Genomic DNA, 15,942 nt, shown 5'->3' on the forward strand with positions numbered 1-15,942 from the left:
TAACAGATGGGTGCTATGGTGTTGTTTGTATTTCTGAGTTTGTTTGTGTTTTCCCCAAATGGACCTGAAGTCATTCTTCATAGGGAATGTGTGATATGTGAACTCCAGTGACTTCCCAGGTCCCTCTTGTGCCCGAAGCTGAGCAACCCCAGGGCCAGTGCAGACAAAAGCTGTAGTACCCCCCCCCCCCACCACCACCACCACCAAGACTTGAAAAGTGTCCTTTTAGGCTCAGGCAGACCATTTTTGAGCCATTTAAACTTGATTGTAAAACCCACCAGCACCTAAGGTGGGACAAGGTGAGACTGCTAGAGTGCGCAGGCACCGGACATTCCCCACTGGACACAGTGGTGCCCAGTTTCCAGCCCAACCCAGCTATTTAGAGTGTGCCCCCAGCTCAGTGGGAAGAAAATGAGAAGGGCCAGTACAGACCCTTTGGTTAACATCAAACAAGACCAAGACCACTTTTAAAGCAAATTGATGAGCTAGAGAGAAATCTGCAAACCACTCCCTAATTAGCCAAAGTCTGATCAAGACGCCGGAGGCAATTTCCTCCTGGATTTCACCCCCTTTCTTCGCTTCTTCCTTCCCACTCCTCCCCAATACACACTCCCACAGCACTCCACTTTTTTGAAAAATGTTTCTAACTCTACTAAGGTCCAACATCAGAGAAAGTTGCAGGATGGGTCTGGATGTGCTTGTCTTACCCCTTTGACACCGGACTAGGGCAGGAACGAGGCTAGACATATGAGAGTACTGAGCTGGGGGATCTAACCCTGGCTCTTCGGGAAATGACCCTGGGGCTGCAGAAGGTGGGAGCAGCCCTAGAACTGAACCCCTGTTCGTTGTTCCCTTGTATAGTCTTGAGCGCTAAGCCTGATGGGCAGCCAGCGTGGTGAGGTGCACCCGCAGCCCTGCAGAGGTGCTACCTGTATTTACACACACCCGCTCACACACCCTCCCAGAGCAGGCAGCGGACCTCCTCCACCCTCTGGGCAGGGCCTCTCATTTCGTGGTCCCAACCCATCCAGGGATGCGGATAAAAAGCTTGGCTAGCCTGTCGCGGCCAGACCTTGATTCCTGCTGCAAGGCATCCCAGCACAACAAACTCACGAGGACAGGAAGCTCGGCGCGCGGCGCGGGGCTGGGGGCTGGATGCCCGCTGGGGAACGAGGAGGCGAGGATCAAAGCCGCAAGGAGGGTTTGTTAGCCGGGCCTCTCCGAGTCCCCCGGGCGTCCTAATTGCGCGCCCTGCAGCCGCTCGCTCGCAGGCTGTCCCGCCGCGTGGGCGCCGGGCTACGGGCGGCAGAACAGCTGCGAGGCCCGAGGAGCGTCCACCCGCCCGCTGCCCGGCGCTGGGGACCCTCACTGCCCGGGAAGAGCCCTCGGAGGAGGAGGAGGGGCCGACGGACCCGGCTGCCGGGCAGGCTGGGAGCAGGGGAAGTTGGCCGCGCACTCGGCCGTCACCAGCGGCCTACACGCGGATTTTCCCCCTTCGCCTCCTGGGCGGCTCTGAAATCGTCCACTTAAAAAGAAAGGAATTCACACATCAAATAATGGCTCGGAAGAGACCAGCGTGAAAACTGGAGCTGCATTTATAGAACTCAACCCAAAGTCGTTACAGATGTTGTAAATTCCTAATATCACGGGAGGGATCGCCCCCCCCAAACCAAGTCAGGCATTTTATCATAGTACAGTCTGCTTTAGTAAAATCAGCTCCCTTGAATTTCATCGCTTGTTAAAAAAAGATAAACTTTATTTTTGTAATTTTCAATCACAAAAAAATCTATATTTTTGTCTAAGCATGTATTTTACGGAATCAAAAAGACATGAAAAGAAAAATCATGTTTTACTAACGTATATAAGTGACTCTTTTTTGGACAACATATAATAAATATGATATATCACTTATCACTCAGTCTTTCAAATGTACATTTTTTTTTCATATTATGGAGCATGCCACTTTTCCAAAAGAAAAAAGGTCATGAGAAATCAGTGCAAAGTTCTCAGTTACCCTCCTCTTTTCTCTGGGGCAGACGGAATGTCCACAGCAACGCCCTGGGCCTCAGAATCTGAGGCTGTCTGTCCATCTACAACTCTCTCTGCCCATACGGCTTCCTCTCCGTGCCCTTCCATCTTCCCTCCTTACCCTCCCCCCTCCCTCCCTCCTGCTTGTCCCTAAAGTCATTTTTAAAAAGAACTTGAGGTTTTGTTTTTGTTGATGTTTTCACTTACTGGTCGCACTTTGTGTGGGGGCAGCATTTTCGCCAGTCACACTGCTGTGGGGAGCTTTCCAGCCCTGTTTCTGGGGGTGGGGAGATGGAGAGCAGAGGGCTGGCTCCTCTTTGGGGGCCCCCCTCCCATTGGTGAGCGGCATCTTCTCTTACTTCTCTGCTTCCCGGGGTCACTTTCGAGAGAGGCCTCGAGGCCTTGAGCGGGAGGAGAAGGGGCAGCTGTCCGGTCCGGGAGGGGACAGGGAAGGGACGGCGGCGCTGTCAGTCGCTGGTTCTTCACCGGGGGTGCGGGGTGCCTGGGATGGGGTTGGACAAGGGATTGAGGGCCGGCTGTCCCCCGGGCCCCAGGCCGTGGATGAGCACGCGGGGCACAAGGGGCCGCTGCAGCTGGGGGTGGGGCGCGGGAGGAGTCCGGTACATGCTGCTATACATGGCTGCGGCGGCCGCGGCGGCCGTGGTGCTGTCCATGCTGCCCAGCAGGCTTGGGTGGTAGAAATAAGGCGACGGAAACATCCTCTGCAGGGCCGAGTAGTTCCCCGCCTCGGCCAGCAGCTCCAGGCCCACCGCGGTCTGCCGCTTCCACTTGGTCCTGAAAAAAAGCAGGCGTGCAGGCACCCCGCAGCTGTGGGCTGGGTCCAGGCACCAGGACCCCTTCTCCCACCCTCTCCTGCCATCTCTTCCGTGGGGGACAGGAAGGCGGCGAGCTCTGAGGCCCGGGAATAACCCACATCTCCTAGCCCTCTCCCCACCCACAGACCCACAGTCCTGCTCACAGAAGGGCCCAAACTCAAGTCAACTTCATAAATTACACCCTTAATATCTGAGGCATTCATAAATGAAATTCCACACACTGCTGCCTTTTCCTGACCCTCTGCTCTGCCGCTGCCCCCCTTATACTTAGACTACTTCCTGAAACTTTCCTGAAGGCCAACTGGGACCATTCTTTCAATAAGCAGCCCTCTCCCTCCTCCTCTAATTCCTTTCTCCAAGTGGCCCCCCAACAATCCCAGAGTGTCCACTCTCTGCCCCTCCCCCTTTCCTCCAGGCCTAGTGAGGGGAAACCATAAACAAAGGGACATGGAGACTCCTGGGCTTCGGACCCTGCCCCTTTCAATCCCCCATGCTCTGGAGACACATCTGTCTCCTCATTCTGATGGGACTTTATGGGGGGGGGGGGAGGCGCTTGGGGCAAGGGAGGCAGCAAGGTTACAAAATGGAATTCATTTGGGGGAGGGCTCTCCCAAGGTGACAGTACCTTGGGGCCATTTCAGGAGGGGGAAAAAGCATTTCAAGATAGTCTCTCCTCTGGGAGAGAGTAACAATTAAAGCCTGTGATCAGCTCTTCTCAGTCTCTTCCCTCCGCCACCAAACCCCGCTAGGAAGAAGAGTCGAACAGGCCTTTGCTCGAATGCCCCATGAAGGAACTCAGGGCCGGTGGGCCATCCGTATGGGCGGCTTCAGCCAAATTAATAAACATGTCGCCCATTTTACATTGGCTACAAATGACACTAATGTTTTCCGACAGAATTAGGGTGGCTGAAACCGTATGTAATGAGACAGAAAATTATGGTAAAGACGACAACTGGATGGGCATTTCCAACTGCACTTATGGACGATTAGAAGACAAATGAAAGAAAAGGAGGGGGAGACAAAAAAAAAAAAAAAAAAAAAAAAAACAACCATTGAGACAAGGGAGCAACTGCCAGGCTTGGAAACACAGCTTCACTTCGGCCTCGGGTTGCCTGGGCTCGCGCTACCATTCAGGACCCGCGAGCACTGCCAGCACCTTTCCTGCTTTGCTTTCAGTGGAGGCCGCGGTTCCTGGCAGGCTCTGGGGTGACAAATACAGGGGACAGACCCTCAGTCTGGATGCCTGGTCGGCTGCCTCATAAGTCAACGCAAGGACATTTAAGCTGAGGCCAGCGGGGCCGCTCCTCCCGGACTGAAATAGCCAGGCTGTGTGGCCAGCTGTGGACATTCGGAACCAGCCTGGGGCAGGCCCGAAGGGTACGCGGCACGGGCTCTACAGGCCGGAGTGTCAGCTGCACAGATGTCTCAATTTGAGAAGGTGTGGCTTGATCGATTTGGGAGGGGGGGGTGGATTCCAGCCACTTGGGTTTGAGAGGGAAAGCAGCATATGTTAAGACACTCAGAAGTGCAGAATGTTCCAAACTCCAGCTGCCTATCGGTCCCTCTCACCTTGGGGGTGTGGCTAATCCCTGCTCCAGTGCAAAAGCCCCCAGGGGTCCACTCTGGGGCCTCAGTCTGAGTCCCGGGAATCTCCCAGGGCCTGGAGCGAAGAAGATTGGCACGGTGGCCATGACCTAGACAGCCAGATGCCTTTGCTCCCTGCCACAGCCTCCCTTACCTGCGGTTCTGGTACCAGGTCTTGACTTGGGTGTCCGTGAGGTTGAGCGCAGCCGCCAGGTCCATGCGGTCCTGCACACTCAGGTACTTCTGCCGCTCAAAACTACGCTCCAGTTGGTTGAGTTGGTGATCGGAGAAAGCTGTCCTGGCTTTGCGAGGCTTTTTGGCTCTCACAGGGGGACTCTCCCGGCTACTTGTAATCTCCCGGTCTCCTTCCTCCTTTGTTCCTGTGGTAGAAACCCATAGCCGTAAGGTAGTGTGGGACAGGAAGGGGGGAGTGTCCTCTTGGCAACACTCCCACAACCCCAACTCAGCTGCTGGTCTCGGGGGACTATACTCTGCCACCCTCATCACACACAAACTTGGACCTCAGCCAGTATGGAGAAAGAAGACCAAGGCCAAGGAGTCTGGAACTTTGTGCGGCGCTCCTAAAGGGTTCTAAAAGGTTGTCTGATCTTCCTATCTTTGGAAGTTAAAAAAATTTTCTTTACTATATAGGGTCCTTTCGTTATTGTTTCCTTCACAGGGCGGGGGAGGCCCTGTCCCATTCCTTTACCGTTCTTACTATGACCTCGTTTTTGCCTGATTTGGTCGTCTTCAAAAGATCTTTCCACTCTGATTTTGTTTGGAGGAAGGGACACCTTTTTCATTTCACTTTTTCTGTTTATTGAAAGTTATAGGCATTTGCTTTCCCTTTTCAGATGCACTTGGCAAATGCTGGAATCGAGTTCTCTGCATTGCTTGCACTGAGTCTTTTAAAGCTTCAGAGAGAATATGTCACCCAGACACCAAGCAGAGCTCAAAATCACTGAGCCCATCCAGGTGACAGTCCAGAGATTTCCGGATTCTATTTGTCAACTTTGGTTTTTTACTGAAATGCTGGGAAATCGATATGTCAATCCCTCTCTGTTTGTACCCGTTTTTGCTGCGCTCCTTGATCTTCCCTGCAGGAAGAACAATAATCTCTCTAATTGACCCACTGGGGAGGTTGGTGCACAAAAAATCGCCAGACCAGACTGTACATCTGTTTTGGGCACTATTATGCTAATGTTATAATAGTAAAACAAGGAGTCAGTATCCTACCTTCCAGATAGTCAGCACACATCTTTCCCAGAGATGACAAAGGTTAATAATAATAATAACAAACTTATTAGTAAAGGAAAAAATCACTCTCCTGGCACATTCAAACTCTTTTGTCGTGCAAAGACCAGAACACTTTCTTCTGAAATTGTCTGATGAGAAAATGGACAAGGGGAGGTGAAGGATAGTTTCAATTGCCATGTCCTGATTTTACAAAAATGAGTAAGTTCAATGTCATAACATTTTACTTTCATAAATGCTATTTCCCAGTTACCTGTAGAGACGAAAATCTTCCTAAAATACAAATATTTGGTTGGGGCCATGGAGTCAGAAGGGTATTTTAAAAACTGAAAAACTGATTATACATTTTTACCATATCGGCTTCCCTATGTTCATCAGAATCTAATTTTTAAAAATTGCTTTGTTACTCCACTCGGAAAATTTTCCGTCATTAAATCTGACGATTCCTGCGATGGCGTTTAGAAAATTGGGTGGAGGGGGGGGGAACGAAATAATTTACATTAAAGAATAAATACTTTGTGCAGACACCTCTAGACACCACGCTAGCAAAGCGCGTTCCTCTCTCCCACCTCCCCCCATTCCCACCCCCAAGGTCTCAGCTAGAAAAATCTCAAGTACTTCCCTTTTATCAACGGAAGAATGCCCATCAGATGCCCTCCGCCTCCGCCCTATTCCTAATAAATTAAAATTAAGTAAAACAAAGCAAGGAGTGGGACTGCGGCGGAGGTTGAGAGGTGACCGTGTAACAATAAGCCGAACTTCGGACGAGTCCGCGGGTCGCGCGCCCAGGCCTCCCCCCCGCTAGCTGTTTTTGGCCGGGGCGCGATCGCCCCAGAAGCTCCCGGAGTAAGCCCGCATCAGACACTCGCGCGGGATCCGAAGGGGAGACCGGGAACCTGAGAATGAGAAGCTACGCGGCTCAGCCAGCCCGCCGAGGCGGCGCGACTCACCGTGGCATTTGATGTCGCTCTGGGAATCTTCCCGCTTGTCGAGTTTGGTTTTGCTGTCCTCTTGCTCGAGCTTTGGCCTGAAGCTCTCGTGCGCCGCGTTGCTCTCCTGCTTCGGGGTGTGGTGGGGAGAGGAGACGCTGGTGCTGTAGGGTGCACACGCCGCCAGAGGTTTGCTGTCGCCCAAGATGTCCTTGATTAAAAAAGAAGAGGTGGAAGTCCTGGGGGCCGAGGCGGCCGAGCCCAGCTGCTGGGCGGGTGGCGGCGGCGGCGGCGGCGGCGGCTGCTGTTGGGGTGAAGGCTGCAAACTTTGCGTGGGGGCCGCGGCTGGCGGCGGCGGCTGTTGGCTGTGGTGGAGGTGGTGGTGATGCTGGGGCCCTTCTGCTACCAGATGCGGCTCCGGGGGCTCCATGGTGACGGAGATGGGAGAAGAAGGCGCCGTTCCTACGGTATCAATCTCCGAACAGGGGGACGGAGTGGCCTGACTCCTAAAATCCGCGGTCCTGGCCTCGCCGAGCGGGCGGAACTCTCCATTCATCATGCCGGGGCTGCCCGAACTGGCACTGGACAAAATCGTGTCTATTCCAAAACTCGACCCGCTGGCCCCTTCCATTGTTGTCATTTCTACATGAGGTCCACGCCACTTCGCCGCTCAGCAGCCGCCGCGACCGAGCAACGGGAGCTATCGATCGTAAAACAAAATAAACACTAAACAACGTTGTCGCCGCTTTCAAAAAACGAAAAAGTGGGACGGGGGAGGGAAGGAAGGATAACCGGGAGGTGGCAATCGGTGGACACTTTGGACACTTTTTGTTTGCCTTATTCATAAAGTAAGGGTGCGGAGAAGGGGAGAAGGGAAGACAAGAGGGAGAAAGTTACAAAAATTGTTGAGGAAGACCGGAGCCTGCGCTCCAGGGACGACCGCGCACGTGGGGTCGGCCGTGGCGGCGCAGGGGACCCGGACGAAGACACAGGCGGCGGGAGGTGACCCGGACGCCGCCGCCGCCGCTGCCGCCGCCGCCTGGGTCTGCCCACAGCCTGGCACCAGGCGGCAGCGGCGGCGGCGGACCTGGCAGGTGCAGCGCCCTCGAAGCCCCGGCGGTCGCGCGCGCCTTCGGAGCTCCCGGGCGGCTCCCCGAGGTGGCTGCCGCGGGCGACTCGGCCGCCCTGGAGCCGAGTTTTCTGAACTTTCTCGGAAAGTTGTGGAGCAGACACCGCCGCAGCGGTGGCGGCCACACAGGACGGAGAGGAAGAGGAGGAAAAGAAGGAGCGGGCGCAGGCGGAGGCGGCGGCGGAGACGCGGCGCCGAGCGACTCCGGCCGCTGCCGGGCGCGTTCGCTTGTAATCCGGCTGCTGGCGGGCGGCGCCGACCCCTCACGTGACGTCACGGCCACTGCCGCCGCTCTCCGCGCCGCGCGGGGCCCGCGCCCCCGCCACCGAGGCCGCGCGCCGGGCCCCGCGCTCCCATTGGCCGCGCCCGCGCGAGCGAGCGACGCCGACGTACCGGGAGCCAATGGACGCGCGACTCGCGAGCCCGTCAGCGAGCGCGGCTCGGGCCCCGCTGCTCTTTTGAGAACCTGCTCGCTCAACCCTTTGCCTGCAGCGCAAAGCCCAACACCTAGTCCTACGGCGGTCCCGGTGTCCACAATCACGTGCGAGGGCAAGGCAGAGAGGAGAGGAGAGACGGGCCAGACTGGAGAGGGGAGCCAAGGGAGTAAAATTGGAAACAAAAGCACACGAAGAGAGTAGCAACCATGTGTCCGTTTTCTTAAGAAGTCCGAGGAGGGAGGAGAAAAAGGACAGTGAGGGAGAAGGAGGCTGGCGGGCTTACCTTTAGACTCCCGCGCGGCCGCGCTCGCGGCATCCTCCGACGCGCGCCTGAGCAGTCCGCGGGCGCTGAGAGCAGAGGAGGGGGATCCCTGAAGGAAGCCAGGGGAAAGTATTTAACTCCAGCAGCCGGACCGCTGGATGGGCGGGTGGACTCGGACCTCCGATTTCGCCCCCAAATAGCCCAGGAGCCCGCGCTGTGGCCCCGCTAGGCGGCCGATCTCCGAGCGGGGATGAGCGCACCCACCCGGCACTCTGGGGAGACGAGGGGTGGGGAAGGGGCCCGCAGCTCAAAACCGCGGACCCAAGTCTGGTCACCAGTCAGGGCCCGTGCTGCAAGAAACGCCTGGCCAGACACTTTCTCCCGAACGGGGTCAATAGTGCCCCGAGGTGTTCTCTGATGGCGAGGGCGGCGATGGTTCACCGCAGTGTCAGACTGGCGTGGGGCTCAGGAACCCGGGTGGCGGGTCCGCGGCGCGCGCTCCGCCTCGCCGCCGGCCAGTTCCCGTTCTCTCTCTCTCCCTCTCTCTCTGGCTCTCTCTCTCTCTCTCTCCCTCCCCGCCCCCCACCTATCCGTCCGCTCATTTGGAAAGGAAACAGTCACTGTGGATCCACTTGGGACCTGGAGCGTGGCTCGACTGTGACGCCTCGTCGGAGGGTATCAACTTACATTATTTTCTCTAGAACGTCTCCAACCTGTCTCTTGTTGAATGTCAGAGTAATGGGAAGTGCCAGTGACAAGACGGCGTATTACTCCTGATTAAGTGCCGTGTCAACCTAATTAGCAGAGTAATTATAAGGCGCTAATGAATGATTCAAAGTTCTTTGAGTTACATTTTACTCCAAATTACCATTTTAAGAACCCTATGGATCTGAGTGGCTGGCACCGCTTCCGTGACTGGGTGCAGAATGATGGTAGGCAACGGCCCTTAACGTGTCCAAGGGCCGGACCGAAATCTGGGGTTTAGTTGCCGTTCCGAAAGTCTCTTTCTGGGGGACAGACTTTTTTCTGCTGAGGACGGGGGCGGGGCGGGGTGGTGTCAGGGAGGCAAATGACCTCCTGGGACGAGATACTACCTTTCTGTGGGAACTGCATCCGTGTAAACCCTCGGTCCGGAAGGGGGTAGGTTGGAGACTCACCCTTCCTGCCTTTTCCGAGGGAATTCGCTGTGTTTGACCCAGAAAAAGCCCGCGCTATTTCAAGGGTGTGTTGAGCTGTTTCCTATCTTTGTGCGGTCCCCCCCCATCCCCCCCCCCACACACACGGGTCCGTCTCTGAGGAGAAGAGCAAGGAGAGAAAAAAACCAAGGCGGGGAATGTGCAATCCGGGCAGCTCTCGCTCTTCTCATAGGGCGAGGGGAGTTAGGCAGCTGAGCCGGGGTTGGGGAGCCTAGGCGGGCACAGGGGCCGCGCTGCGGGCCGAGGCCGCGGCGGGCCGCAGGGGGCGCGGGGAGGCCCCGGGGAGCGCGCGGCGAGCCCGCAGGATGGGGGTGAGTCCCTCCGCGCTGGGCAGCCGCAGAGGGCCTGGGTGATGCCCGGAGAGGGGTCGAATCCGCCGCCTTCGGAGCCGCAACTACTCACTGACCGGACCCACCTGGGAGCCTGCCAGCCGGTCGTCGGCCGGCCGGCGGGACGGGTGTTTCGGAACCATCGGCCCCGGGCTTCCGAGGGCATCTGTCTTAGAGAAGCTCCTCGTGTCCCACCCGGGGAGCCGGGGAGCCGAACACCCTAGTGGCCTCGGCACCCCGCACCTCTGGCGTAGCGTGGGGAGGGCTCTGGGGCTGTCACACAGTCACACAGACTACAGGTGTGTGCTACACGTTATTGTCCCCTCAAATACCAACCAAGGTTCTTCTCATTCTGACATCACCTACCACTTCCCAAATGAAGTGCGTTGGCCCCAAACCCGGGGGTCCACCAGCACTCCCCTCGCTTACTCTTCTGGGTGGGAAGTGGGGAGGAGAAGAAAAGAAAATTTAAGATCCAGAACTAAGCGCACTGCACAAATCAGGTATGCTCGACCTTGATAAATAATTCATTTAAGCCTGTTTTTGTTTTGCTCCGACGCCTAAAATGACTCAGAACCTCCAAAGGCTTCGTACACAGCTTGTGTTGGGCAGTTCAACGACTTGGAATAATTCACGACATTAGCAGGGAAGAGAGAGAAAGATGACCGTATGAAAAAATGAAATCTAAAAAGAAACGGAGAGAGGCAGGTGGAAGTTTTAGAAAAAGAATAGCGTGCCTTTTATGAAAACTCTAAAAACCAAAGAAAACGGATGCCCAGTAGGCCCCACCTTGTGAGTGTCCCAGATCATGTTTTCTTAAGAAAAGGTTAAGGTCAGAGAAGATTTCTCTGGGTGAGATGTTAGGAGATCAGCTTTCAGGAACAACAGTTGTGAGGGGATAAATATGACCTTGACTTTTATCAAGCTTCATCTTTGGGTCCCTACTAGAGAGGAAATGCTAGTGGTGGGCTGAATATCTAAAAGAGAGACCCAAAGGCCACATTGCAAACTTAATGAAAACCAAATTCTTCACAGCTGGGCTTTTGTTTCTTAACTTTTCTCAGTTCTTTTTCCTCCACACACATTCCTCATTTGCCATTATTATTATTATTATTTCAGAGAGTATATATAATCTAAACACCCAGGAAGTCATGTACTTTCTAGCAGAGCAAACATAATGAACTTTTCATTGAAAAATAAAAATTCAGAAATAGAACAGGGTGTAGACTGTCTCATCATATTTTCAATTCCCAGTTATAGGAAAGGAAATGCATTAACTAGATTTAATCTCAGATTTTCCCACTGAATTTAAGACACAAGTAAATATAGTCCCTAAAATAACATAAGTTTGAAAACGTTCTTCCACTTCCAGGCCTTCATTCTTTAAAAGAGAGAGAGAGAGAGAGAGAGACATGAGGAAGAAAGAAAATTATTTAATTTTTGGAAGATTTTGGAATTCTTGCACAGAAAGCAGTTATTTGCCAAATGTGGATAATAGAGAACAAAATTTTCCTTCTGCTTTAAAGGATATGTCAGTCCTGATTACCACTAAAGATGTGCCCTCCCTGCCGCAAATCATGATTCAAACATTCATGTATTTTAACAAGTTTTGTTCTTTAATACATACATACTTTCCTTCATTCAGTTTGGCAAGTGAGATTTGGGGTTGTGTTTAAATTGGAGCATCGGTTTTTAAGGGAACTGAACTCTGAGGAAATGTACCTCTAGATTACGTTGAACTTGGAACTGGTGTTTCTTCTTACCGTGCTTAATTCGAGCGTTTCTAAAGGTCCACATGACAATACCGACTTCCAGGAATGAAGTGCAAAGGCGCTTCCTTCCACAGGGCGGCGCCAAGAGCCCCGAGCCAAGAAAGCTGGCTATTGTTTCTTTCTGTAAAAGATGCAAGATGCACAAATAAGCTCTCCCCCTACTAAGGCTGACTCCCTGACGATATCCTGACCTCTCAACGTTTGAAAGCAAGAAGAACGTTGGAAGTTTCCTTTATTTTTCTTTTCAGCATATAAAGATATTTCCAACTGCTTAAGGATTTGATGCAGATTTGCTTCGAAACATAATGTAGTAAAGAGAAAAACATGAAACTGCTGAAATTGAGTCCCTTAAATAGACAGAACCCAGGAGAATGGGGATTGGAGCCAAGAGAGACAAGTAAAGTAGTTGAAAAATAATCAAGTAACTGAAAACTGCTTTCACAGAATAATAATAATAATATCACATTATAAAAAATGATAGCCTTTGCAAGCACTAATTGTCCCAGAGGAATACAAGTTTTCAGAGATAGTTCTGGTATCATAATAAAATCTGTGAGAGCTGTAAGTTCATCACAGCTTTAAAGAGCAGCAGTTTAGCAGAGACCTAGTGAAGTTGGTCGTCCTGTGGGGGTTAGATACGTGTTGTGTGAGAACCATCAGGAGGAAGGCCAGTGGAGATGCAGAGACAGAATGCTGGAAGAGGAAGCTTTATTCTCATTTGCTACTTTCCAATGCTCTTGAGCAAGGCACTTAACCTTTCTGATGACCACTTTTCTTGTCTATTAAGGGGAAGAACAGTCCTTGCCTAGAAAAGAGTGATTGTGATGACCAAATAAGACCTTCTATGTAACATCTCTTTACAAATTGTGAAGCAAGAGATTGACAAACGAACAATGCAAAGGTGGCAGTTATTTCTAGCTAGAGGTACCATACAGCAACCATATATAATTCCCTTTCTAACCTCACTCATTTTGTTCATTCAGTCAATAAACGCCGTATGTGCCTTCTATGCCAGGTGCTTGAGAATGAGACACTCGCCCACCTCAGAGGGTTGATGAGAGCTTGAACGTGATGAAAATGGTCATAAACGCCATGATGCCTCCTATCATGGGGGTGCAAAAGAGAGGCTACGGAGTCCTACCTTGGAAGGAGTTGGGAGGAACAGAGAAACTTCCTGGAGGAAACGAAGTGTATCTTTGGTCATGAAAAAAAGGAGGTGCATCCCAACTAGAGGGATATAGAGAGGGATTTGTAGGGTAGCTAAGAGTATTAATGGTGCAATAATGTCCACAAATCATCCAAACTTTAACTCTCCTGACAATGGGGCTGGGCACCAGTTTGTGGGCGTATGTTGGCTCTAGAGATCTCTGCTGCAGAAAGGTACGAAATTCTCTCAGAGCACCGTGGAGGGAACAAAAACTAACTACACATGCCTACAGACCTCAGCAGAAGAATTTTGCCGCACGTTTGATTTGATCTCAAGAGATGGTCAAATCTCCCCCTCAAACTACAACTGCAACCATCCTCCCCACCTGTATTCCCACTTCCTTTCTTCTTGCTAGGGGTCCACATGTGGAGGGAGAAAGACGTCCTCCTTAGAGACAGAAGATGACAAGGTGGAGGCAGTTGGAGAGGAATGTGGCAGGAGGATTTTTTCTCTTCCTAAACTAAATCATTGCCCATTGAAGACCAGCTCCTGGGGAAATGAAAGGGTTCCCGGGTGACACAGCCACGTTCCACTATAAAAATAATTCGGAGGCCCCTAAGGTTCAGGAAGGTAGTTGAATCTTGTATCAACTCCTGAGGTTAAGAGGGAATGGAGGGGCGGAGGCAGAGGAGAAAAGAAAGCCTCAGAGCGCTGGGCGAAGATGCCAATCAGAGAAGGGGAAATTCATTTGCGATGTTAATTAACAAGCGGCTCATTAAAACGGCACTTTGAGCGCTAATCAATCGCCTTATTAAGTTAGAGCCATCACTGGAACAAATTGAAAGCTCCCCGCCCCGGCTCCTGCCTCCGGTGCGGGCGGGGCTGGATTCCCAGACCCCGCGGGGTGGGGGGCGATCTCTGACCGCTCAGGCAGCCACAGAGGTCTACAGAATCGCCAGCTCCCAGATTCAGCCCTGCCGGGCCTCCCGCCTCTGCCCCGGGACCCGATGAACTGGACACGCGTCTACGAGGCGACTTCTAGTCCAGACGCACCGGGCAGGGGAGGAGGGATTGCGTGCGAGAACCACGGGGTCAGGTAGTAGGGACTTTGCCTCCCCGGAAGGAGCTCCCCAAAATGTGCAGAAACTCGAACTGCGGGCCGCAAGCAGGGAGAGGAAGCAGTTCAGCCCGAGAGGGGGCGCTCTCGGGCCAGGACCATGCATCCCCATTTCCCGGGACCGAGCGGTCGCTTTACCTTGAACGCTCTTAGTTAGGCCCTTGCCCGCACCCAGCTCAGCAACCAGGAAAGAACTGGCCTGTCTTCAGGCAGCAAGGACAGGACAGCCAGTCACCTCGGCTCCTTGGGCCCCACAAGAATGGGGTGGGGTGTGCAAAGGGAGGAGGGAGTGGGCGTGCTAATCCTCTGGGACTCGGGCACACCACGTCCAGCCACTAACGTGCCTTCCAGCCAACCCATTCACGTTTCCTCATGCCTTTTTCCAAAATCGCTAAGAGAATTAAGATTTTGAATCTCTATTTTGAGGTGCCTCCCCCATTTCCTAATTGTTAAATGCCCACTTTTCACCAAATTCCCAAGGGAGAAGTAGCTGGCAACAAGAGGGGACTGTGAATTTAAACGCTAATTAAGTGGGCCCTTCGACTGCAACTCCACCTGCCTGGCGGCCCTAGTTAAAGCTGAACGCACCCGGCCCGCACACCGCCACATTGCTGGGGTGCAGAGCAGAAGCTCAGTTGAAGAGGGACTCCGGCGGACGCCTGTAGGGTTTGCTTCCTACCGCCTGCTACTGGGGGCGGGGGGGTGGGGGGGAGGTGGGGAATAAAGAGGACGCCATTAGAAGGAGGTCTTTTGCGTGGCGGGCGATAAGTGGCGTGGCCCAGGGTGTGGTTAATGTGTCTGCGATGACACGAACGTTCTGAGCTGGCCTGTGGGCTTGCCTTCGCAGAGATGCGTCGGACTGCGTCTGCTAGTAGGTCTGAGCATGCTTGGGGTGTCCCGGGAGAACCGAAGGAACAGCTCCCACGTGCAGAGTTCAAAAGCATTAATATTTTCATCATATTATCATTATTCAATATAATAATATTTGCTCGGTTAGCGGCACTAATTAGGCCACATTAAAACTGTAGTATCTCCCTAATGGTGCGTAATGTGCCCACACTCACATTTTTCTCTCTGAGGATGGGCGGCTCTTGGCTGGCAGAGGAGAGGAGACAGACAAGCAGTGGGATGGATTCGGGTATGCTACCCCCAAACACACACACACACACACACACACACACACACACACACACCCCGCCAGGAATCTGCTGAGTGGGGTCCGCCGTCGCGGCAGGGTCGATGGGACCCTCCGCTGCGCGTTCGGCCCAGCGCCGAGCACCCTGCAGCCTCCTCGCGCGCCTCGGCCCTTTGAACTCGGCGGATTGATTTTGCTACCTTTCCCCCTGTTGTGTGTGTGCCTTCAATTGGTTAGGTTTTTAAGGTTTGGGAGGGCCGATGTGAAAGAATTAAAATACTCTTAACTGGAGCCCCGGGGCCCAGAACTGGAGGTCCCGCCCCCTAGCTCGGCGCTTTTAGGACCCACTTCCCAATGGGAATTCCTTTCCTAGACTCGAGGGCGAGAGTGTAAGAGAAGCGCCCGCAGAGCAGGTCGGGTCGGGGTCCGCTTCCTCTTCTGGGTGCCGGCGGTCGGCCCCGGCGCCCCGCAGCCCTCCGCGAGGTGCGTGTTAAGCTCGGGGAGAGCGCCCCTCCCGCGGGCGCCGCGGCGAGATCACTCTGAATATGTAATATATTTGTAACGCGCGACGAGGTGTGATGTGTGTTCGGGAATGGTTGGGGGGGGGGCGGGGAGGGTGAAGGCGGATTGGGAAGAGGGGGGGCACAGAACTCACACTGTACTGCGCAATCTAACAATCTGAACATTTCTTTATTAAAAGCTGCGTGACATTTACACTGAGCCTCCAGCCTCTGCCTCTAATCCGGTGGAAACGTACTGAACCGCCGAAGCCACGGCTCGTGCGGGG

General features: G+C 53.4%; 1 protein-coding gene and 1 long non-coding RNA gene across 2 annotated transcripts in view; one reads left to right on the top strand and one right to left on the bottom strand.

Moving 5' to 3' along the window:
* Positions 1-2,510: 2,510 nt before the first annotated feature.
* BARHL2 (BarH like homeobox 2) lies at positions 2,511-7,295 on the bottom strand. The gene is made up of 3 exons (XM_039236492.1): positions 6,653-7,295; positions 4,603-4,828; positions 2,511-2,823 (listed from the first exon to the last, which is right to left on the bottom strand). Exons 1-3 carry the CDS (start codon positions 7,269-7,271, stop codon positions 2,511-2,513), a joined length of 1,158 nt encoding a protein of 385 aa, XP_039092423.1. The 5' UTR covers positions 7,272-7,295.
* A 3,092-nt stretch (positions 7,296-10,387) lies between these two features.
* The window catches only part of LOC120234538, a 46,405-nt gene continuing 40,850 nt past the window's right edge, over positions 10,388-15,942 (top strand). The window contains exon 1 of the long non-coding RNA XR_005529122.1: positions 10,388-10,487. This is a non-coding gene — a long non-coding RNA (uncharacterized LOC120234538). The remainder of the gene's footprint in view (positions 10,488-15,942) is intronic.

Source organism: Hyaena hyaena, unplaced genomic scaffold (assembly GCF_003009895.1).
Source record: "Hyaena hyaena isolate Hyena2069 unplaced genomic scaffold, ASM300989v1 scaffold_111, whole genome shotgun sequence".
In the NCBI taxonomy this organism is placed as follows: domain Eukaryota; kingdom Metazoa; phylum Chordata; class Mammalia; order Carnivora; family Hyaenidae; genus Hyaena; species Hyaena hyaena.

Excerpts from the sequence above, each read along its gene's own strand:
- BARHL2 (XM_039236492.1), bottom strand. The coding sequence starts at position 7,271 with ATGACAACAATGGAAGGGGCCAGCGGGTCGAGTTTTGGAATAGACACG. Across the intron at positions 4,829-6,652 it reads GAGCGACATCAAATGCCACG|GAACAAAGGAGGAAGGAGAC; the intron begins GTGAGTCGCGCC and ends TTTCTACCACAG. Across the intron at positions 2,824-4,602 it reads ACCTGGTACCAGAACCGCAG|GACCAAGTGGAAGCGGCAGA; the intron begins GTAAGGGAGGCT and ends GCTTTTTTTCAG.